Source organism: Haliaeetus leucocephalus, unplaced genomic scaffold (genome assembly GCF_000737465.1).
Source record: "Haliaeetus leucocephalus isolate CR32 unplaced genomic scaffold, Haliaeetus_leucocephalus-4.0 Scaffold840, whole genome shotgun sequence".
In the NCBI taxonomy this organism is placed as follows: Eukaryota; Metazoa; Chordata; class Aves; order Accipitriformes; family Accipitridae; genus Haliaeetus; species Haliaeetus leucocephalus.
The window spans coordinates 1,779,564-1,803,689 of NW_010973276.1; the positions used below are offsets into that span (position 1 = coordinate 1,779,564).

General features: G+C 45.4%; 1 protein-coding gene across 4 annotated transcripts in view; it reads right to left on the reverse strand.

Annotated features, from left to right (window-relative positions):
- Window positions 1-359: 359 nt before the first annotated feature.
- The window catches only part of UBE3B (ubiquitin protein ligase E3B), a 24,115-nt gene continuing 348 nt past the window's right edge, over window positions 360-24,126 (reverse strand). Inside the window, exons 2-29 of one of the 4 annotated variants that reach the window (XM_010582065.1) lie at window positions 23,754-23,925; window positions 23,586-23,668; window positions 22,874-23,043; window positions 22,660-22,780; window positions 21,258-21,317; window positions 20,758-20,862; window positions 20,559-20,655; window positions 19,960-20,045; window positions 19,217-19,299; window positions 18,158-18,263; window positions 17,342-17,462; window positions 16,505-16,682; window positions 15,933-16,102; window positions 15,068-15,235; window positions 14,079-14,250; window positions 13,200-13,318; window positions 12,421-12,535; window positions 11,911-12,010; window positions 11,198-11,317; window positions 9,518-9,694; window positions 9,315-9,425; window positions 8,555-8,692; window positions 8,079-8,144; window positions 5,616-5,674; window positions 3,808-3,990; window positions 3,264-3,375; window positions 2,790-2,882; window positions 360-2,296 (exon numbers count right to left, since the gene is read on the reverse strand). In XM_010582065.1, coding sequence (XP_010580367.1) covers window positions 2,105-2,296; window positions 2,790-2,882; window positions 3,264-3,375; window positions 3,808-3,990; window positions 5,616-5,674; window positions 8,079-8,144; window positions 8,555-8,692; window positions 9,315-9,425; window positions 9,518-9,694; window positions 11,198-11,317; window positions 11,911-12,010; window positions 12,421-12,535; window positions 13,200-13,318; window positions 14,079-14,250; window positions 15,068-15,235; window positions 15,933-16,102; window positions 16,505-16,682; window positions 17,342-17,462; window positions 18,158-18,263; window positions 19,217-19,299; window positions 19,960-20,045; window positions 20,559-20,655; window positions 20,758-20,862; window positions 21,258-21,317; window positions 22,660-22,780; window positions 22,874-23,034 — 3,213 coding nt within the window. In that variant the 5' untranslated portion in view covers window positions 23,035-23,043; window positions 23,586-23,668; window positions 23,754-23,925 and the 3' untranslated portion in view covers window positions 360-2,104. Of the gene's footprint in view, window positions 2,297-2,789; window positions 2,883-3,263; window positions 3,376-3,464; window positions 3,679-3,803; window positions 3,991-5,615; window positions 5,675-8,078; window positions 8,145-8,554; window positions 8,693-9,314; window positions 9,426-9,517; window positions 9,695-11,197; window positions 11,318-11,910; window positions 12,011-12,420; window positions 12,536-13,199; window positions 13,319-14,078; window positions 14,251-15,067; window positions 15,236-15,932; window positions 16,103-16,504; window positions 16,683-17,341; window positions 17,463-18,157; window positions 18,264-19,216; window positions 19,300-19,959; window positions 20,046-20,558; window positions 20,656-20,757; window positions 20,863-21,257; window positions 21,318-22,659; window positions 22,781-22,873; window positions 23,044-23,585; window positions 23,669-23,753; window positions 23,926-24,126 lie in introns of those variants that run through there. The other 3 variants (XM_010582066.1, XM_010582067.1, XM_010582068.1) reach the window with 3 other exon arrangements.

A 24,126-nucleotide genomic window follows, 5' to 3' on the forward strand; every position in this document is an offset into this window, starting at 1 on the left:
AAAAAAAAATTACTATCATCTTTAATTTCTCTGGACTCATAGTCCAGTATCTTGAATCCTCTGAATGCAGACATTCCTGTCCTAACACTTCCGATCACTCCTGTTTCATATTACTGAGTTGACATAGAAAAAGGATCCTGACGTTGCTTTCCAGATGCATTTCCAGGCATTGGTTCTAAAAAAAGGGTTACTTCTCTGAAAACCAGCTGAAGCAAGACAGAAGAGAAAGATGAAACAAAGGCCATCTCTATACTCTTCGTTGAACAGTGCCAAGTTATTTTCTGGTCTGTTTGAAATGTGCAACATATCATGGTTAAGAGGGTCTTTCAAAATGCCCAGGGAGCCTTCTCTGTGCAGAGACCTCTGCTATGCTGAGCACGCCTGGGGATGCGAAACTCCACGAGATGGACCAAGGCAAGCCAGAGGATGAGGTAGGGTACGGCAGTCTTGCACCGGAGTGGCTGCTGTGAGCTGACCTGTGCAGCAAGGCTCCAAGCTGATCTGTCCATACAGTGCAGAGGGGCCAGAGTGCAGGGTGAGGGTCACCAGTGCCACAGGAAGGTAAGGAGGGGGAAGGAAGTCCAGGGGAGATACTAGCAACCTCTGTGGGAGCTTCTTTTATTAGTGAGCAGCAACAGGGGAAGGGAAGAAAGTGACTGGTTTTTAATCCTGTCCCAAACAGGAGAATACACATGGCTTTCCTTTGTGCCAGAAACCCAGTGCAGCCCAGGAGACGGCAGTCTCTCTTCTCACCTGGCCGAGGCCGAGGCAGGACATGCAGCAGCACGAGGGACCAAGGCTGGGAAGCTGCAGAGACACTTTACAAATCAGGCTCTGGACTTCAGTAGAAATGGCAGGAAGGGTCCACACCTTCCCAACACACACATATGTGCACACCCTCTACTCACACCCTGCCTTTCAAAACAACCTGAAAAAGCTGCCTGCTACAGGCAAACATCAACTGTTAAAAATAAGGCCAGAAAGAGACAAAGCGACCAAAATAAACAGTTTGGCAACAAAGCAAATGTGGCTGTTATGCAGAGGCCAAGTCCTGGTTCAAAACAGCACATCTCCCTAACAAAAGGGCCTGCAAAAAAAGTGAAACTTCTATCCAAGTAAGAGGAATTTTGCCAGCGGAGGTTTCCAGAGGGCTCTCGGCAGCTCAACACATTCCCCTTCCAGAGAGCGCAGGGGGCACCTGCCCCACTTGAGTACTGTGCTGGGGAGTGAGGGCTGCCTGAGCTGTGTGCCAGCTCCTGTCCTCTGGACACTAAATAAAATTAAACCTTTTCTGCTCCTGAGCAAATTCAGACAACAACCCCTTTCGTCCAAAGCACAGGCTCTGGGAAGAGCTTGGCAGAGGCACAGCTGGCTCAGCACGCTGACCCCCACGCCTGCTGCTTGAGCTCAACCTACAGCACTCTGAAACCTTCCTGAGAATGGCGGGGTCCATCTGCTTGCATTTAACCCACTGCTTCTCGAGTCTGGGCAAGTGGTTCATTCTCTGAAACAAATGCAACAGCCTTGCACAGAGCAAGGGCATCAGGAAGCCCTCATGCAGTACCTGTCCTGAGTAAACAGTGCCCATTTGTGGCACATCCATCGCTGCAGCCCCATGCTCATCTCCTTGTGGGCTCTGTCATGTTTCTGCCTTTGTGCAGCTTCCCACAGACTGACTTCCACCCAGCAAGAAACTGGACCATCTCCTGGGAAAGGAAAAAGAAACACTCCCACAGCAGCAGCTGCCCAGACTGCACAGCCTGCTGGGGTGCATTACAGTCACTAATCTGACTGGCACTTTTAATGTTCCTTTTATGCTCCCCTGGGGTTTGCTTTTAAAGATGATTTACGTGGGTGTCAAGTGAAGTGTATTGGGTCAGGCCCATCACCTCCTTCATCCTGGAGAAATGCCCAAGAAGAGCCAGCCCTGTCTAGCCCAGAAGCTCTTCCCTGTAAACCTCTATTATCAGCTGCAACTCTCCAGCCCTCAAGTGAGCAGTCAGCTCCCACGGAGCTGATCCACCCTCTGTGCATGAAGGCCTCCACCTCCAGCAGCAGTCAGCAGCTCTGAGAGCCCCCATTGCGGAGTCCAGGGTCATGGCAACTAGGACAGCTCGAAGCCAGTGTTCATGCTGATCGCATAGCGCAGCTTCTCCCGCAGGATGCTCTTCTTGCTGTAGTTGGGAAGCTTGAGGAGGTTGAAACACGTAGAGGAGGTTGGGAGACGCCCGCCTGGCTCTTTCTTGCGGATTGTGAAGAAGCCCCGTAGCACACTGCCCAGCGTGTCACCGGTGTCCTGGAACAGGGCAGAAATGCATCACCCTTGCACTTCTCTGCTGTGCTCCTTCCAAGCAGGGTGCCTATACACAGGGCAGAAGTGCTAACACAAAACCCGTCTGCTGGGAACAGGGACAGTCAAACCTCAAAGCCCTGGCCCCCCCAACAGCTAGAAAGATGCTCCTCTTGTAACTGCAACTGCCATTATACATGCAGGGTCCCTTCACAGGGTGCACAGGGGAACAGGATCAGAGGTACAGGAAGGTCCCAAGGAGAAAACACAACCCTGGAGACAGGCAGTAAGAGCCCATGTGCTGCTGTGTGTGGGAGGAGGTAGGTGTAGCCACCCATATGCATCCCATTAGTATAAGGTTGTTTTTGCCTTGCCCTATAGAGCATATATCTTCATGCCTTAGAGTTTTCTGGTCAGAGATGAGGAAGCTGGGCAGGGAAGGAGGCCTGCCACAAGCCTGGCATGCAATGCATAAGACACGAGCAAGCAGGGTGCCTACCTGATCATCAGAGACTTCCACGCAGCGGATGGAAAAAGGAGGCTTGAGGTAGGCAAAGCCCAGAAGTGGAGGCCTGGAGCAGCTGGTAACAAACTGAAAAAGTGACGGACAGTGAAAGACAGCAGCAGTGTGAGCAGCCTGGCTATAACAGACATGCGGCTAACGCAGTCACAGCAGACAGCTGCTTGGACTGGCATTTGAGCACCCCCCAGTACAATACTGCTGAGCTTCAGTGCACAGCTCTGCTAGCCTTTGAAAACTGCCATCTATGCAAGACTATTCATGGTGACACAAGAACATTTATAGAAACTCTGCTTCCATGGCTGCCTCTCTGCTGGGGAGCATGGTGCAGATTTTAAGGTGTCAAGCATTCTGGTACTCCTATTAGTGTTGAAAGCACCCAGCTACCTGGAGGAGAACAGCACCAGCCCAACCACCCCAAATCACAGGCTGGGCTGAAATGACTGCATTTACCTTGAGAAACATGGCTCTCTCCTCAGGGCTGAAGTCATTGGCTAGGATGTCCCACAGCCAGATAATGACCCGGTGACTCCCATGGAAGCCCCCATAGTACACCGTGTGTTTTCTGGGGAGAGAAATGTTACGACACGCTTGTGTCCCACTGCAGCAGGAGGGTCACAGCTGCCAGCTGACGAGTGTGGGAAGGATCAATACCTGCCACGAGTCAGGGTTCACTGCTGCAGCAGACACTGCCAGTACTGAGTCCCCACCAATGCGTATGGGGCACTTGACCAGATAAAAGGGAAGGGCAGAGAGAAATTCTGCTCTCAGGAACCAGTGGAAGAAAGGACCCTTCCCACTCACTAGTACTTTGTCCAAATTAGCTTTAAGGAACATGTTCTTCAGCTCCATTTGTGTCAGTCTGCTCCTCAAATTTCAATCAGGAGGGGCAGAAAGTTGTAAAAGAGTCAGTCTCCTGCAAACCTCCAAATAGCTACATAATAAAATGGCTTGGTCTGCTGAGTGAGAAGACCAGCAGACCAATTTGCTCACTTACTTTAAATCCTCGAGGTCAATCTCAGCATTGTCACCGGAGATCAGCCGCTGCAACTCTGGTGCAGAAAACATACGAATCCATTCAGGCTTAATGATCGACCTGAATCCACTGATGAGTGCTGCTGTCTGACTCTTGATTTGTGTGTGCATCCGGAAGTGAGCCATGAGATGGATGTAGCTGATCCTGTGTGTGACAGGGAAGGTGGCAGTGAGGGAGCCAGAGCAACAAGCTACACCCATCTAGCCAGTGCAGGAACAAGGCTGCTGACATGTCTCTCCAGCCCCAAAGGGACTAGCACTGCCTAGAGATGCATTATACTTTCCCCTCCAGGGCCCTGCTCTTTATTTAAGCAGAAAGAGCTGTTGTTCTGCCCAGACTTTGCTCCCTCCACCTCCTGTTTCTAGGACTGTCTGCGCATTTCTTAGAGCTCCTTCCCAACACAGGGACTAGCTGGCTCTAATAACCACTTGTTTAATCTTGGCCGGACAGCAGATCACAGAGGGGAGCACATGTCCAACTCCTCTTTAAAGGATCAGATCCCCAGCCACAGGAATCTCTCTAGGTTTAAAAACAACTGTCTGGGCTCTGATGCCACCTGCACCAAAACCCATGGCTGGAGAATCAACATACCAAAAAACACTTGGAAGATTTCCACCTTCATCCCAGGAGTATGGAAAAGGTGCACTGTTTATTAGAGGGAGACACCATCAGGCTTCCTCTTCTCACCAGCAGTCAAAACAACTGAGCTTGCTGATTCTTCTTCATCAGGTCCCAGGCAGACACCACCACAATCACATTGACTGGGTCTTCAGCTAGGTAACTTCACTCCACCGTTAATAGACAGAACTGTTTCTAGATTGCTTCCACTTACAACACTTCTCCTGCTCCCTCCCAACTACCAATTTGTGTGCACATCTGCACAAAAGCTTCAAAGTTTCTGCTGTGAGTAGAGCAACATACACGACTTTCAACTTTCTCCCTGAGCTGACTTCTGACAAGCCAGAGAAAGATCCTTTCAAATGCAAACTCCCTGGTCGGAGCTCAAGAAGGGAAAAGACTGGGAACATCAGATTGCAGAGCACGACTAACAAAGACAAATCCTCAGGTAGGATCCAGCTTTCACTTGCCATTAAAGAGAACAACCCCCAGATTACCAGTTCAAACACACACCTACTTAATAGATATTTTATCCTTTTATGATCACTGAAAGGTATAGAGAAGAAAAAAAAAAATGAAGGGAACAAAAAGGTGGGTTTGGTTTTCAGGCTCCAGAGTTGACATTTACGATAACTATCTAAAAGCCGGTTATCTGTGAAAATAGCTACAGGGCTTGGTGTCTCCTCTGATTTCCTGTGTCTAAAGTAGGACTGTCGACTACATTTGAATTCACCACTGTCTCTTCTGAAGAACAGTGCTTTATACAACTGCCACATGTTATCATTCTGAGAAGATCTGTCTGCTCCAAGGTGTCTTTGAGCATCTGTGCCCTCTATGTTCACGACTGTGTGCCTGAATTGCTTTGAATCCATCTGTCTGTATCTATCACCATCATTAAATCCTGCAGAATCTCACAGACTGTGTGCCTTTGACCTCAGAAGCGCTGTTTCAAGAAGTAAATTGTCAATTTTTATTTTGCAAATCAAATTTAATACAATTTCTGCCGATGAACTGTAACCAGTAAATTCTATTAAGATATTTATGTGCTCCTTCTACTCCAATCTATCTCAATTCATTCCAGATGCAAGCCCAAGGAACTAGAATAAAGTATTTTGCAGTGGCGACCTTAAAAATCTAATTGCTGTACTTACTTATTTTCATTGGTAACGGGAATGGTCTTCCCTCCAGGAACAAGTTCATGGCAAACAAGCTGAGGGAAGAAATGATTGTATTGCTAATTACTGCCTGGAACCACAATGGAAAGAAATGTCATGCTAAGCTGTTACCTCCCCATAAAACATTTATTTTTACAATAAAACAGTAGGTTTTAAAATTTAAGTAATAATCCTGCTTCTGCCTTGAACCAGTTTCACTTAACTATTAACATAGTAATTGAACAGTAGGGAACTCCGATTCTCCCACCAGTGGAGCCAGCCCTTCTTTGAGGAAGCCTCCTCTCTAGTCTGATCCATCACTGCTGAACCGCACACAAATCAATTCAAAGAGCCCTGGGGGACTGTCACAATCCCAGAATCCAGAGGCTGAACAAGCTCAGAGCCTTTGCATAGCTCAGTCTAACAGCACGATCCAAAGCTATCTGCTCCACAGGTCTCATCTGGGGCCACCTGAGTGACAGAGCTCCCTGGAGTTCACTGTCCCTCAAGCTGGGCTCTCAAGGCATGAAGTGGAGAGCACTCAAAGTGAGACAGCTGGGAGGCATCTCCTTCCTGCCCTGCCAGGCCAGGGGCTCAGCTGACAGCACTGCTCAGAGACAGCGTCAGGGACCCTCTGGGTGCTTGCTAGAGCAATAGAGTCATGATTCATCTTTGCACCAATGCTAAGAGGCAGAAAATCATTATTCACATATTACAGTGGCCTCTGTGCTTCAGTTCCAGGTGACTTCCAAGGTCAGAAGGGAGCCCAGCACAGGGAACGAGCTCAGCTCCTCTGTGCCCAACACAGGGCCGTACCTAGCAGGGACACACAAGTTCATTCAAGAACCACAGGGCTACCCCACCTGGCTGCTTCAGCATGACCAAACCACAAGAAAAACAGGAGTGCCCTGGTTTATTTTGAAGTTTTGAGTGCTGCAGCCTTCAGTCTCTTACTGCTGGGCTGTCATATGCCATTTCCTATCTTTATTTTTCAGGTGGAAAAAACGCTAAAGCTGAAACCTCAGCAATACTGAAGCAGCAGCAAGGTGTTCAGCCCACTGCGCAGTGGATACAACCTCTCACTCGTGCAGAGCAGGGCTGTATCAATACTTAGCTGTCTTCCCATTCACCCTTTCAGCTTTGCAGGTGCATTTACACTGCTATTTCTGCTATCAGATGCATGCAAGCTAGGTCCAAACTAGCCAGCTTAGGAATAAGAAACTGCAGCATGCAAAGGTCTCAAGGACAAGCTGCCCCAGATAAACACTCCATGACTTAGTGGTCTCTGAGCTCTGAGCCACTGGATCAACAGTGCTAACAGTGCCCAGGCTTAGCACTAGCTGGGGTCTCCCCACAGAATTTGCAGCAACAACAGCATACACAGACAGCGAAGGCATTTTTATCTTATCTATCCGTATTTTCCAGCTATGCACACAGCATCACAGAACCCAGGGCTCAAGTGCAACCAAGTACCTTCAAGCCTTCATAAGGGACTGACAAACAGCCTTTTCTTCTCAAGGCCAAGAGACCTCCTGACACACTGCAAGTTTCTCTGACAGAAACTGCTACATTTAAAGAAAAGGAATTCCTCCCTACTCACACAGATTCTTCTTTTAAAAAGAGGGGAAAATCAGTGATGCAGGAAAAGCACAAAACAATGTTTTTCAACTAGAAAAGAAAAAATTCTGGCACTGGAAAAATTTAGGGCAACCTTTTTTGTGGAAAAAGCTGTTCTCTGCCCACAGCTAAATATTGAATGAAGCCACAGAATCCTATGCCTGAGTTCAGAGAACCTCTGAAGCTGGGCCAGCTTTTCACAGCACAGGCATTTTTTTTTTTTTGTAAAAGGAGAGCAGAGCTAAGTCCTAACCACAATCAAACACAAGGTCATTTACTAGTCAGTCCCCTCAGGATTCTTGTTCAGAGGGGCCACACAGAGCATCCACCTGACATATCCAGAAGCACTCTGCGTAGTGTGAGCTTCAACAGACTGCCTGACTTTTAGATGCTGAAGACCAGCTCTCAGAAAGCTCAGCAGAGAATAATAGCTGTCTTCTGCTGGCAAGTCCAACTGCAGGTGTGTTTCTCTGCGCTAAGGACACTAATAAAAGCTAGGACACCTTTGCTCAGGAATCAAAACCTAGTTCTGCTGCCAACTGCTTATATTCACAATCTGCCACTTCTGGCACCACAGGCTTTCACACAGCAGTGGGCAACAATCCTCAGTACCCCTCTCAGTGCTTCAAAGGTTCTTCCTGGTAGCATCAGCCAGACAAGCAAGGGAGACACTCCTGTGCAGAGCAGCCAGGATCTAACCAGGAGAAATAGGGACGGCCTGAGCCACGGCTGTGGACTCTGACTATCAGTGTCTAGAACTCTGCTCATCACCACTTAGCATGAGGAGGATGTTTGGAACAAAGCAGAGATAAAGTACAACAGTGTCATTGAATAAAAACCTACCTGACCCATCACATCTTCATCATAGGACAGCGTTAAGCCCAAGTCACTGATATCACCATCATAACGCTAGAGGAACAACAGAGAAAGGGAAAGAAGATCAGTGTTTACCAGCAGGAACAGCAGTTCTGTGTTTTTGTATTACTCTCCCACTAAGTGATCCCCAGCAGGCATGAGGCACCAAAGCATAACAAATACATGAGTTGCTCTAGGTTATGGGGAGACTGCACAAGAGCTGAGACTAAAACTTGGGATTTCCCAATTGCCAGTTCCAGGTTTACACCTTCAGACCGCTTTCTCATCCCTGCTTGCCCCAGTAAAAACACAGGAGAGCCACCTGCCAACCTACTTCAGAATCACCAGTTACTTCCAGGGTGTTTTTAAAGATGATCAGTACCCCAAAGGCATATGCAAATCTAGTATTTCTAGCAGCAGCCAGCGATAAGGGAGTTGAACAACAGGAAAAGTAATGCTCAAACCTTAATTGAAGTGAGATTTTTATAGAACTCAGAGTCCAAGGAGGGAAGTTCATCTACGGAGCTGTAGAAGACACTGTGGTGGTGCCCAAGTAGCTGACTCAAAAAGAAGGAAGCAAATGGTACATCCACAACTATTCCCTACAGACAACAAGAATGCATAGGTAAGGTCCTGTTGCATACTTGCTTTGTTCAACATCTTTGGTTACCAATGATCGTATGTTGTGGAACAAGTGCAAAGATGCAAGACATTGAAATCAGCTAAGATTTCAGCTTAGCTGAAATCAGCTTAAGATCCTCTTAAAATCCATCAATTAGCGGAGCAATCAGGTGCAAAAAGACAACAGCAGAACTCCATGTTTCCTTTAAAAGAACTACATTACATGGAGAGGGTCATTCTGTCATTACATCCTCCTTTTAGCCACATGTCCCTTTAAGTAAGGTATCAACAAATGGATGCTTGTAAGGTGTAACACCAAAATAACAGACTATTCCAGCTAGTGTCCCCAGCACCAAGAATAATAATCAAGGTATGTCCCAGGTTTTACCTCCAAGATTATTTTTAATACATGCTTGAAGAAGTGCCAGACTGCTCCACCATCAGTATCTTTATCCAAGTCATTTCTTCAAACTCACCTCTTCAGTAACACCTCCCCAAGCATATGACAGATGCTCTCAAAGGCAAGGGGCACCATCACAGAACTACATCTGAACAGTGCTATACCAACAGTGACAATATCCTAATATGGTACTTTTGGCTCACCTCATATACAGCCTTCCCAAGCATCTTCCCCACAAACTCGAAGAGCTGTAGGTAGTTCTCATGAATGTAGGACGTTGGGGATGGATACAGCCTCTCATCACCACTGGTTGTCTGCACACAAACAGAGATAACAGCACAGTGAGCCAATCTGTTTCTGTTTGCAATGGGTCATCACAGTCAGCATCTGCAGCCCTGTGTCATACCTTGAACAAGTTGAGTGCAGGGTCAAACACTTTTTTTATTATCTCTTCCAGAAACTCTTTGAAGACGCCATCTTGATCAATACCAGCCTCATCAACTCCCAGATCATTCACAAACTTCACTCTGATCACTCCCTTCATGGCATTCTGGGAAAGCTGCCGTAGCTGTTCATATCCATCCTACACAGACCAGAAGAGCCAAAGGACAATCATACAGGGAGACACATGAAACACCCACACAGACATGCAGCAGAGACACAGAGACAGATACACCACAGAAATATGCATTTGTCATTGAATTTTGTGTTCGAAAAGACCAGCATTTTTCCCAGTCTAAACTCCAGGTTTGTAGCCGTCTGAACTGAACTAAGGTCCAGCATTTTTCTGTATCATCACTTCATACAAAAGCAGCCAGAACTAGCACTGGGTCCCTCAGCACCCACAGAGAAGGTAAAAACATATTCACACCCCATATTCTTGTCAGGCCAAGTTACTGGCTTGTTGGTTGGCTTCTGCAAGCTAGGTGAGATGGGTTAACCCTGGCTGGATGCCAGGTGCCCACCAAAGCCATTCTATCACTCCCCCTCCTCAGCTGGACAGGGGAGAGAAAATATAACAAAGAGCTTGTGGGTCGAGATAAGGACAGGAGAGATCACTCACCAATTACTGTCACGGGCAAAACAGACTCAGCTTGGGGAAAATTAACTGAATTTATTACCAATCAACCAGAGTAGGGTAATGAGAAATAAAACCAAATCTCAGAACACCTTCCCTCCACCCCTCCCTTCTTCCCGGGCACAACTTCACTCCCGGATTCTCTACCAAGCCCCCCCAGCGGCACAGGGGGATGGGGATGGGGTTTACGGTCATTTCATCACACATTATTTTCTGCCGCTTCATCCTCCTCAGGGTGAGGACTCATCACACTCTTCCCCTGCTCCAGCGTGGGGTCCCACCCACGGGAGACAGTCCTCCATGAACTTCTCCAGCGTGGGCCCTTTCCACGGGCTGCAGTTCTTCACGAACTGCTCCAGCATGGGTCCTTTCCACGGTGTGCAGTCCTTCATGAGCACACTACTCCAGTGTGGGTCCCCCACGGGGTCAGAAGTCCTTCCAGAAAACCTGCTCCATGGGCTCCTCTCTCCACAGATCCGCAGGTCCTGCCAGGAGCCTGCTCCAGCGCGGGGTTCCCACGGGGTCACAGCCTCCTTCAGGAACGCACCTGCTCTGGCGTGGGGTCCTCCATGGGCTGCAGGTGGAGATCTGCTCCACTGTGGACCTCCATGGACTGCAGGGGGACAACCTGCCTCACCATGGTCTTCACCACGGGCTGCAGGGGAACCTCCGCTCCAGTGCCTGGAGCATCTCCTCCCCCTCCTTCTTCACTGACCTTGGTGTAAGAGAAACAACCCTGTGGACATGTTCTCACTCCTCTCTCCGGCTGCCGTTTCCATCTGTCCTAACTTTTTTTTTTCCTTCTTAAAAATGTTATCACAGAGGTGTTACCACTATTGCTGATTGGCTTGGCCTTGGCGGGCGGCAGGTCCGTCTTAGAGCTGGCTGGTATGGGCTCTCTCTCGAACACAGGGGAAGCTTCTAGCAGCTTCTTACAGAAGCCACCCCTGTAACGCCCCCCGGCTACCAAAACCTTGCCACACAAAGCCAATACACCAGGTCACTCACCTCCAGCATACGCGAGCGGCGGATAGTGATGTGTGTGACATGAGGTGATGCGGAGCTGGTTTCAACCAGCCCAAGCTTCTCCTTCTCCTTTGTAACCATGTTTCGGAAAAGCAGCACCCTCTTAAAAAGAAAACAGATATAAGTTTTCATCCACAAGGATCCTTATCCTCCAGTGCAGCAGGGCTTTCAGATGCTCCTGATGCACACCCAGAACTAGCTCTTGGTTGTCCTGTTCCCAGCTAGGCCCAACAATGCCACTGTCACCTACTCACTAGAAATAATGGGATTTACCTCCTTGCTCCCCGGTGGGGCAGAGAAATACTTGAAGCTCTGCTTTGGGAGGGACAGGGCACTGACAATACTGAAAACAAAAGCACCTTTCCTATCATCACATAAAAAAATATGTCATCTCTGCAGATTTGCTACCTGCAAAAAGACACTCTGCTTTTTTTCTCCAAAGCCACATCATGCACTGCTGGATGACTCTATGCACCTGCCCACACAAATAAGCTCTCTCTCAATGAGAGAAATTAAGAAAGTTTAGAGCAAATATATTGGGGTGATTTGGGGGGGCGGGGAGAAGACTTCTGTTCAACTGGCGTTTCAATCACAAGCTCCATGTCACAAAATGCTTAAGATGCATGTCCCTTCCATCCCAGGCCATCCAGGTCACTGGCTTTTCAGCCTCCATCCTCTGCCCCTGTCCCACTCACATTCTTGTGGGGAATGACATGCGGGATGTATTGCAGGAGCAGCTGGGCTCGTTTCTTGTCCTTGTCCAGCTCCTGGAAGAGCACACTGGGTTTGAGGTCCCTTTACAAAGAAAGGCACAGATTCAGAGATCCCTGAGAAATGCCCAGATGTGGTAAATAGCTGGGGGTAGGAGAGAGAGGAAACCTGTAATGATTTCAAAGACAACTTAAGTGCTCAGGTGTACACATCTAAGAAGGCCAGAGACACTCAAGCCATTAGGTGCCGAGTCAGTTTTCAAAGCATCACCCTCCATGAGCAGCAGCTAATCCTTACACCGCAGAAGAGAAGCACAATAGGAGGGGCATCCTTAAATGCAAACATAGGGAGCAGTTCTGACCTTGATCTCACAGGTAGAGAGACAGGCACTCTATTTAAAGTAAGGGATCCCAAACCAGCCACCCACAGGGGAGCTGGTGCACTGGGACAAGCACACAGCTGCACACAATCCTTGCCTCGAGCTGGACACTTACTTGCGTAACCAGTGATCCTCAGGAGCAAAACGCCTGCGGCAGTCCCTTTCATATAAGACCATGAGCCAGCCATGGACAGAATGAAACAGCTCCAGGGTCTCCCCTCTGGCATTCTCTGAACAAAAGGAACAAAGCAGCAATGTCCAGGCACCCTAGGTAACAGGAGTGTCCAAGAGCAACATGTTGATCATCTGCCCCACACTAATAGGACAGGTGTATTTCTCCTAACCTCCACTGCCTTCAGAGGGAAGGAAGAGATTTTTGTGCCTCCCAGATGACAGACAGTCTCTTCTTTGATCGAAGTGAAAAAACTCTTAGCCACCTCAAAGCCATCTCAGCCAGCTCCAACTGAGCCATCACAACCAAAATGGACTATCTCGTCTAATTACCAGAATTGAGCTGTACCATATTATACCAGCATATAGATCAACACTAGATAGCTACAGAGACCCTAGCAAGCCTGCTCTGCTTTGTGAATGCACTATGTTATTCTTGTCCAGTACACAGCCCAGTCATGCTAAACTCTATCTCTGGTAAAAACCAACATGCCCATCGTGTCTGTTACACAAATTCTTATTGGAAATAGAAGAGTGCACTGTATTTGGTGCCAAGCACAACAGTGGCATCTGGACACCAAAAGACTGGGACATATTCTCATGCCACACAATGTAGTATGGGTTTTCTGTGCAAATAATAATTAGCAGAAGCTTCAAATTCCAAAATTAATGCCATTTGTTGTTCTAATAGTAACATCAACTCAAGCTACTAAAAGTACTTACCTACAATTCCATCCCAGATCATCTTAAATACAAAGGAATTCAGAAAAGACGAGATCGTAACAAGCTCTTCCAGTTTGAATGAAATCTGCTCTTCATAGACTTCTATATCATCAAGAATCCTATCAGAGAAAACGAATGCAAATGCACAAGTGTAAATTTAATTACCTTTTGAAATTTTCATAAAGGCACATTATCCTTTAGCAGCAGCTCTTATTTCTATGACAACTGACACCCATGAGGTTCTGAAGTCATAAACAACTAAACCTTATTTATTGATTTTGATCAATACCTGATCGTAACAGAAAACAGTATAAAATGTCCAAGAAACAAGCAAAGCCTGTATTTCACAGTTAAAAGGACCTATGCCCTCATCCCCAAGAAAACTTTTTCATCATTCAAGCTAAGAAAACTGTCTCTACTGACCAGCAAGGGCAATTTTCCACCCCCTCTCCCATCCTTTGTGTTGTGTAAGTCTATGAGCAAGACAGCAAAGGAGTTGCAAACAGAAGCACATAAGCTGGGGAGCTTTCTTGCAGGAGTATTGTAACATTTTTCCTCAAAGCTTATCTCGACTCATCAAAGTGTTTGCTTTGGACTGACACAATTGTTGTCCATAAGAAGCAGAAGAAATGTTTCCTTCCCCTCCCTAGCCAGTGCTGTAGTATATTGCTACCAGTTCAGACAGCTGCATGTGGCTGAGCAGGAAAGTCCTTTTGATGTCTTTTATTTCTCAGGGCTCTATCTGAAAAGCTTGCTGCTTTACTCTGCCTAGTTATCTTTATGCAAAAGCAGCAATACCTTAACTATTCCTCTTGAAACTTAAGGAACACAACAGCTTCGTGTTACAAATCTAGAGAGCACCCTCTGCTTGCTACCTACGTGATAAGGTGGCGGGAGCAGTCACAGAAGAGCATCAACATGGCCAGCAGCCTCTTGGATTCCTCCGTATCATTATTCAAGCACTCCAAGAAGAGTTTTAACCCACCCTGTGGTCCCAGCTCACAGATAAAAGCCCATAATTTGGGCAACAGATCATCCAGGTAAGTGAGGCCTAGCAATGGAAAAAATATAAAACACACTCAGTAAAGCCTGTTCTGCCTGCTCGTTCGTGCAGGCTCAGAGAGACAAACACGACTTGGAGCTGAAAGATCCTTTCGCAAAGCAACACTTTACTTGAAAGAAACATAAACATCACATTTGGCTCCGAAGCCTGTCTGCGTTAACAGGAGATGTACAATCATCAGGAAAGCAGAAAAAAGCTTTTAACAAGGCATTAATCGTTTGCACATCTGAAGCTCTTTCCCGCTAATTATTTTGCAGCTTCTGAAAAGAATGTATGCCTGTGATCCAGTCACCATTACAACCATCTTAGAGATGAGAACACAGAGAACAGGGCTGTACCTGTGGTCACCACTATAGCCACAAACAAAGCATCCAAGGCTCTGGACTCATTCCTCTGCTCTAGCCACTAGACCAAAACAGTGCTTATCTCCTCCTCCATCCATTCCTAAGACAGGTAATTTGTTCTTAAGATGTATGAAAGCATTCAGCATTTCCACCACATAAAGATTAATATTGCTAGGCTTCTCGAAAACACTGACTCAGTCTCAAGTTTGATATGGAGTAAGCAAGGTTTCATTATAGGAAAACTTGCCTCAATTTGTATTCTGGAGAGTTAATGCTTGATAAAGAAGTGATGAATGTTATTGATCAGATGTATGATTCAGGATGGAACAAGCCTTCCACCCAGCCAGTCAATAAACTGTTGTCAGTAATAAAACTACCAACAAGTCAACAGAATTTAATAAGAAAAATCTATTTTTTCCTCCACATTTTAAGTTATTTGAAAAGCACAGATGTGCCCTGACCTGTGAGTATCTGTAGGCGGATCTGTGTTAGTGTTGTAAGCGTGGTCTGGTACAGGACGCAAATACTGCACACCTTCTGCACTTCTGCTGAGTCCACTCGCTTGCCTCCAACAGGCTTGAGAATGTTGCGGACAGATGCAGACTTCTGGAAAGCTCTCTTGAAAAGATCTGGTGACAGAGAAGCACATGAGAAGTGCTATTTGAAACCATTTCGCATTCTCAGCCACCTGGCAGCCCTGTGATAAAGCAGATTTTAGCAGATGGGGTCACTCCACAGACAGTAGGTTTTGGTGGACTTTTCTGGCAGAACACTGCATAGCTGCTAGCAATGCAGAAGCGTATTTCAGTGGGGACATTAGTCTAGAGCTTAAAACCCTGCCAGAACTGCAGTTACTAATGACTACAGGATCTAGTACTATCAGTAGCAGATAGAAAATAGCTAGATTACAGCTATCTTATTCCAAATTCCAACTCTTCTGCAGAATCGCCACGCATCACAAGTCCATGAGCTTCACCTTGCTTTTCACCTGGGAAGCTGGCCTCCCATCTTGCCTTGGGAACTACTAATTTATGCAGTAAGCACTTCAGCTACTTGAGAAACAATGAAAAAAACCTGCTAAAATAAGCAAATATTTTCACAGCACCAAAGAAAGAGACTTGCCCCAGGTCACAGAGGCATTCTGAGCAGGAATTGCAAATAGGAGAGACCATATCTCCACCTAAGCAGCAGCAGCTGCTGCCAAGTAATTACTCAAAGCTTTCAGCATAAGTGGAAAAGTCAAAGCCCAGTGAGTCGGTGAGAGAGAAAGACACATGTATACACATACACACAGAGACACAAAAAAAGCAACCCTCCAGAACTGACTCTTCATAGGAAGGCTGTTCTGAGGGGAAACTGGCTGTGTTGGCAGCTGAGCTATTTCCTGATTCTCCAGCAATTTCTTGCTGAGCACGTCACTGAAGAGGATGCGGATCATATGGACTCCCCAGAGATGCTGCAGTTGCTTTGTCAGCAGAGGCATGGACTCATTCAATCTAAAAGACAAGTCAGAGAGACATTTAAGAAGGCAGGTTGGAATAAAACACCAGTGATACTTTGATACATTTAGCTCACAGTCAAAATGGAGTACGCACCCACCCTACAGATGGTCCTCATAGGAAGAGCCGATATACAGGTCCTGTCTTGAGGGTACCAGTATGGCCACTGTTTACCAGTCTAACTACCCTAAATGCATTTCCTCATGTAACAGTCTGTATATAAATGCAGCAATTTATATTGTGCAGATACAGCCTAAAATATCTGAGAAGTTATTCTGAATAGGGTCACACTGTTCATCTCAATATATAAAACACACTGCAGCATTAAAAAAAAACAAAAAAGGAAAAAATAAAGAGAAAGGCTTAATCAGCTGTCACCATAAGGTCCTCCTCACTTACCCATAATCCACAGTCTGTGAAAACCAGCCCAGAACAGGATGCCAGTGGGTGAGGTTGGATTTCTTTTGTGAAACATACTTCTGGCAGTAGGAGAGCATGTGAATGAGCACACCCACAAAATAAGCTGTCTCCTCCTCAAGAACTTTATCATTCAGGGAGCCCAGGTACACAAGATTACCTGGTGGAATGACCAGCACAGCAAGACTTAAAAGAGGAACAGATGCTGTGGGACAGTGATTACAGACATAATAGACTAAATGAACTCAGAGCTGTTTTCAAGTCCAGGAGAGGACTTCTGTGAAGAATGACTATTAGAGGCTACCTTGCAGCAAGCCTTTTCCAGCACACATCAACCACTAAGGTGGCATATCACTTTGGCCACCTTCTCATCTCTATCCCACCACCACCTTCCACAAAGTACTATAAGCTACAGACAATCCATGGTTATTCCAGACTTCCAACTGTTCCTCTTGTTACTTTTACAGAAATGCGAACTTAAGTATCTCAGTAGCATGTCTCTTTAAGGAAGTTAGATTCAAATCTGTTACACTACAAGACTTTCTCAGAGTCCAAGTGAAAAGCTAGCAGAGATAATACTTCACAGTTGAGGCATGATGACATGTATACAAGAGCAAGTCTCTGATCCCTCCTCCATTTGCAAGGGCCTTAAACCATGTTTGCAATATCCCGAAATATATTTCAGTTATTATTCAGAAACTAACTAAATAAGGATAAAAAAATTATGAGTTGGAGGCAGCTCTGACCCAAGGAGAAAGAAGATCTGACTCAGGACTCTCTTCCATCCACAGTAAAAAAAGAAGCATAACAGGTGCTTACCTAGCAAACAAAGAGTGTGACTTCCTTCTAAGCACACACAGACATCTCGGCATTGTGCTTCACGACTTAAAAATAGGATGAACTTGCGGAAAAGATCATGAGATTCTATCACTGCCAGACGCTGAAAGACAGAATTTAACTGCCAGTGAGGCTGAGAAGCATCACACAGAACAACCACACCTGATCCAGCATCAGCAATTTGAATTGTATTTTCTTTCCAAATAAAGCAGCAAGTTGAGACCGTTGCACTGAAGAAAGTGCTTGACATGAAGGTGGTCTACGAAATAAAAAACCTTGCAGATGAATAGGCCATGTTCTAGTTGTAGACAGACCTTTGCAACTGCCTGTCTGCAAGAACACAGAATGCCCATTTGGCACAAAACTTGCCTGTCTGCACCAAGCTACACAAAGGAGCAGTCAAATTAAATTAGATTAGTGGACAGCCTACTAGTTACCATCACAGATTCTCTGCCATGCAAGACTGATTTCTGCTTTGGCTCTGTCTGTGGTTACAGAAATGGAAGAATAAGGACATGCAAAAATTCAAGCTGTGTGTCACATATGCCTTTATTTTTATTTTATTTATTTATTTATTTTAGGGCAGTTCAGCCCATCATCCCACTGGTGTTAATAACTTCTGTGGTATTAGAAACCCAAAGTATCTGGAGGGTTTAAGGATCAACACTTCCACAACAGAGTTGAAGCTGGCAAAGACAGAAATGCCAATGCTCTGTTCCAAGAGCTGATAAAATGAAATAACAAGTGGCCTTATGTGACATTCAGTGGATTTTTGGTACTATTGCATCACCCACTTACCTCAGGTGTTAGAGTAGCAAGATGAGTCATTATAGCAGGCACAGACATAATATGGATCAGAAACGACCTCAACAGATTGTCTGAAAACTGCGCAGCAACCACAGGGCTACAGAGGGAAAAATACTTCAGTGTAAGAAACCTGACCTAGCAAAGTAAGACGCAGTCTTTAACCGAGCCATCCAGAACTGGTGGCTGATTCTACCCTCATCAAGAAGCATCACTGGAAAAAGAACATTCACTTACACTTCTGTTATCACAGCAAGCTCACAAAATTGCTCATGACACAAAGGAATATAAGCTAAACAGTTCACAGCATAATGTATTTTCACACAGCACATCCATACCACCCAGAGCACTATAAGGGTTATATGGTTCATCTCCTAAGTTCCCCTTCTCCCCGCTGCCATAGTTGTTTTTCTTAGTGAGAAGTTAGGTTCATATTCAAGGGCATCCCCTGCTACTCTACTGAACACCACAACTTCATCATTCCAGCAGTGACAGCTACAGAAGGGCAGTGGTACACAATTAACCACTGAAGTCTTAAAAGAATGCTCATTACTAGCAGCAGATTTCCAAAGTGAAGAGACATCGGCTCTGTAGAGATGAGGTCAGGGTAACAGCATATTTCCCGTATTTTTAAGAGAAAGACTGAACCATTAGAAAGACCTGCACCCAACTCATTTCAGGGACAAACTTTGCCCCTGCAAATTGACTAACAGGTATATCTGCATCAGCAGTTCATCGTGAAGAGGCACAATCATACTTGTTCAGAAAACTCCAACCCCTTCTGATGGTTTAACAGAAAGACATACAGATACTGTACTCTGAACTGGAATTGCTCTCCAAAGCCTAGGCTCATACTAACACTCATTACTGACTCAAGAGCATTCTGATCTGAAAAAGGATGACAGGAAAGTGAGCTACTTGCCTAAAGCAGCTTCTTTTATGAGGGTGATACTCTCAATGGCACAAAAAGACTGGCAGAATGAGAGTCTTCAAAAAAACACAATAAAGATAAATTTGGCTGCGTATCATCCCAAGCAGCTCTGGATGGCTTACCGCAGTGCAAGAGAGAAGATGGCAGTTAAAGAGCCTTTGGACAGGGAAGGTCTGGATCTTGCCAAGCCATTAGTTAGCAAAATCTGGAATAAAAAAAATAAAAACCCCAAACCTCCTGAAGTACTCAGAAAAAGATTGTGATTACTCCTGAAAGACATTATGTTTATTTTCAGAGCAGAGAAAAAGAACACCACCAAAGCAATCTAAAAACCAGTTACTACAAGTCAGAACTAGAAGGGCTTCAGGTTAATAATGGCATAAGAGAGAAACTGCAATCAAATCAGAGACTCTGCAGTACTTCTTTCTCACGGGGTTCCCAGGCCTTTTAAAATTAACAGGCAAGGCTCGTAGGTGCCTGGTAATATCATTCTCATTTAAAAGATTACGAAAAACTACATCAATTCCTTTCCCCTTCGGAACAGTAAACAAACAAAATCCATACAAAAGGGTATCAGCAAAGTTTGGAAAAAAATATTCAAGAGCCCTTCCTGTCCATCTCATTACAAGACGATTAAGTAGGATTTACATTCAGCAATAGTGACAAAAATGAGATGGTGTATTTGATCTCAAGTGCTTTGAAGAAAAATATGCCCACGTGCAAATCACCAGTGTTCCACAACCAGCTTCTCCCTGACACACCATCACAAAGATCATAAACGCTTCCTCAGAACAAGGCCCACAGCGCAGGACTGGGGCTTGTTTTGAATAAAGTGAAGACATAACTGTATCAGCCCGAGACTGACCTGCAGCACAGAATAAAATCCCTTCTGATTTAGATGTCCCATGATGTTTGCACAGATGTGGTTCATGGCAGGCCTCAGGGTTTCACCTTCCGGGTTAAAACACTGATGTTACTAAATCGGCATCACAGCTCCACTCTTTACTTCCTTACACACTATAAAACAGTTTGTCAGTTCGTAAGCCCTTCCTGCACAGAGTCCTTACCCTTATATGCAAACCCACCATTTTAGCAGTGTTTCACAGCAAGTCTTGTTTAAGGTATTAGAGTCATATTTCCTCATGATACTTGTCCACCTTTTCTATGGGTATTTTCTACAAAAACCCAGAGCTAAAACCACATTCCATCACCCTCTGAACACTTCTTGTGTGTGAGATTTTGGAGCATTATAAAAAAGTTGTAACTGTTGCTGTTCTAAGGGAAACAGCCTGTCTAATCTCAAGGGAATCCTTGCTGCCCATTCTATGCTTTGTGCAAGCACAGAAGCACAATGAATCTTTGTGTTAAGCATGGGGAGAAGAAAATGAGCAGAAACAGCATTCAGTAGATTTTAATAGCAAATCCCAGATCAGTGGCTTAAAGTATTGAATTGGATGCACCAACCTTTTCCCCGAAGGATTTTCCATGTAGAAGTATCTGTGAAGGTGACAAGCATTGTGAGGTGCAAATTGACCAGTCTGGAGTCTTGTAAGATGTCAGGCTGCAATAATAAACACCAGCGTTAATAAATCAAATTAGCTTTGTGCCAAGCTACAGAACTGTTAAATGCAGGGAGACAAAACACAAAGACAATGTTCCTTACCTTAAGCTGCTTGAGAAATTCACAGCAAAACCACAAAATATCTTTGATCTGTTTGATCCATAAGAGCGTAAGATCCTTGGAGAGTGCCAGTGACACATACCACACCTGAGGAAGGCAGGATACAAACGGGAGCAGTGATCAGTATTTGTGCTACAGATTGGCAGGATACATTACCAGGAAGCTTTGTAACAAAACAACTTCCTCGGTGTCCTACTGAACCCAGCAGCAGAACCAAGTTATTTCTCCCCCCAGAATTCACTGGTCAAAGCATATCACCCACCACAGAAAGAAATTGCCCTTTAATTTCTATAGCTGGATACAGAGTAAAAATACCAGAGGAATACTAAAGGACTTGTTCAAACTTTCACCATGGAATCTCAGCAGTGTTCAGGGGCTTTTGAAAGCTAAAGTTCAAATATCACCAACCTAAATCCCCACACACAGAATTAAAAAACCAAACAACCCTCCCACCCCCAAACAAAAAACCCCATCCTGCTGACCTTGGGCTCATTCTCAACATCCATACTATTAAGAATACAACGGCACAACTTTTCAAATCTCTGTGGAAAAAAAAAAAAGGTGGCATTAGTTCTAACTACAGGAAGGGCTATTCTGGAAAAGCACTAGGAACAGCTCAGCAGAGGGAGCAAGATACCTCCGTATCAAAACAACAAATGTTCCAAACACATTCCCTACAGACAGTGCCAACGGCTCCCTTCCTGAGAGCGCATCTACAGGTCATGCTACAGCTATGCAGAAGAGTTCCCTCCCTGAACACAGTGCTCATAAAAAGGAAGAATTTCTCAGCCTTCCCTTCTAAACTGCCTCCCTCAACAGCACTTGGCTGAAGCCAGTAAAAGCATCTTCCTGTTGGGGTTCAGCTAGAACAGCTTAATGCTAAGGAGTGCAGCAGTGTGTTCCAAACTCCCAACCATCATGGCTCTTAGCAGAACTTGGCGATCACATCCACAACTCCATTATTATTTCAGTCCAGTTGTATTTGCCACACGCTTGCAAGTTATAAAGCCATTCTGAGCTACAGAATTGGCTGCTGTGGTTATCCTGACTGAGAGTGGTGTCCAGAAATAAAAGTGGAAATGAGCACAGTCTAGTCCTCGGCCCAGCAAGGGACTTACTTGCTGCTGGAAGGGGAAGGAGAAGAGGAAGTAGAACAGACATATTTCAGCAAGGCACCCAATTATTATAATGCAGAACTTTGAATTGATGCCACTGCTTGAAAAATCTGTATGTAATATACACTCTTTTTTTTTTTGATGCTGTACATACAGAAAACTACATTTGCAATACTTGCACCATCATCATCAGAAGAGGAGTTTGATGGAATAGAGATTAAAAAAAAAGTCACCCACTGCTGCTGCAATTTAAATACAGCCTTTCATTTTCCAATTGTTTTCCTTATAATTAGCCTTTGCAGTTTCCTGGGGCAAACATCATCATTTCATAGACACTACAGCAAAGGGCTTCACTCTGAAACCGCAAATTCAGAGCATGGTCAGAAAAGTTGTGATACAAACAGCCTGCACACTACACTCTGCCATGATAGCTCTTCGTGAGCTTGCCACAGCATACCTGCCTAGGGAACTGATGCAGCTGACAAAATCATAAGGCACTGCTCAGTTACTACAGTTGGCATGGTCACCAGGAAAAACATTTGTTAAACTATGCCCTGAATACAGAACCGCTACTAAAAAATTCAAGGGTTCTTCTATTTCATTCCTACAAGCAGATCTCTCCAAGAAGGACTAGGAGACAGAGATCACATATCTGAAGCCAAAATATATTGCAGGAATCTACATGATCACTAGATAACTAATTAAACATATTTTACATGTTAAAGTATGTCCTCAAAAGAAGAAAAGCATGTTAGAGTAGCAACCTTACCTCTTTGTCCTCTTTATGATTAAATACAAACAGCAGTTTCCTAGCAATTCTGAAGACAGAAAGAGCACTTCTTTTACTTGAGCCAGATTCATTTGTCCCAAAGAAATCCTCCACTTCTCTCCTACCAAAGTGGGAAAAATGAGCATTGGTAGTTGAAAAATCAAACACATGTCTCCAGAGAAGAGCAAAGCACAGAAGGTAGAATTTCACACACCTTATCTCCCTCTGCAGGCGGCATCGACAGAGAAACCTCCTGATCAAAGCTTGGACCTGGACTGCAGCACGCTCCCTCTCCTTCAGCTCCCTCCGCTCCTCCCGAGCCTGGCGTGCTTTGTCGAGGAACTGGGCTTTGGAGGACTGGCTCGCACTGAACATTTTTACAACCTACCAAAACATAAATTTAAGGAAACAAAGAATCATTGCAGCAAACACCTAGAAAACTAGGAGCAGAGTGGACAAAACACAAGGGTAATTCTTTACATTATTTCTGAACGGACTACCTGCACCCAACATTTCAGTAGGGGAACGGGAGTGCCCAACAGCATAGAAAGAAGTGTGTGCAAAGTACAGCCTAGGCAAAGCCAAAGGTACTTGTCAATGGGGCTGTAAGAACACAAAAACACTGATACCAGAATCATCCCAGCAACATCTGCAATCTAATGCAGGCAAGTAGACATTAAGAGGAAGAAAAAAAAATAAAAAATCAGTGTGCTGTCATTGCATTGCACTCCCTGCAGTCCAGCTCCCCTTTCCAGTCTTGGCTGTTTTCATTTTCTTGCTTTCAGATAACACAGAAGAACAATTCTATAGGCAAGGAAATGAAGAAAAGGGCACAAGGGATGCCTGGAAGCTAATCTATTGCCACTCAACAAGACAAAATGCACAGAGTCAACAACAGCTTTATAAATACTTGACAATGAACTCACCTGAGGGCTTACTTCTTCAAAAGAAGTGTATGATAATCATTTATACACAAACATGATCCTCATCCACTAGTTTCAGGCAGCTCCTGCACAGATAAGCACATTACCTGCAGATGATTCGGGGATTTAGTCTTTACCTTTGCAGTTCTAAGTGCTTTTGACCAGACTTACCTCTCACTGCATCCTCAAGAAAACATGAAGTCAAAAAAGCTTCAGGAGAGGAGAAGCAGCACCACCGCTTAGCTGTGATCACTGACACAGGTAGCTCCTCACACTTCAGACGGGGGAAGAAACAATTCGATGTGTGACAAAAGCAAAGGCCATCCTCAAGCGTGCCAGGGCCCTGGGAACCAGCGAGACTTGAGCAGCGACCACCCCAGAGCGAGTGTTTCCCACTCCACCAGTGGGGGCAGGACCCACAGTCCCAGAAATGGCCTCCAACACTTTGGGACTTGCCCAAACCACTAGCAAAGCAGCCAACAGAGACAGCGCCCCAACCCCAGCCCCAGCTGCCCATCTCACAGCACCCTGCCTACCGGGCCCC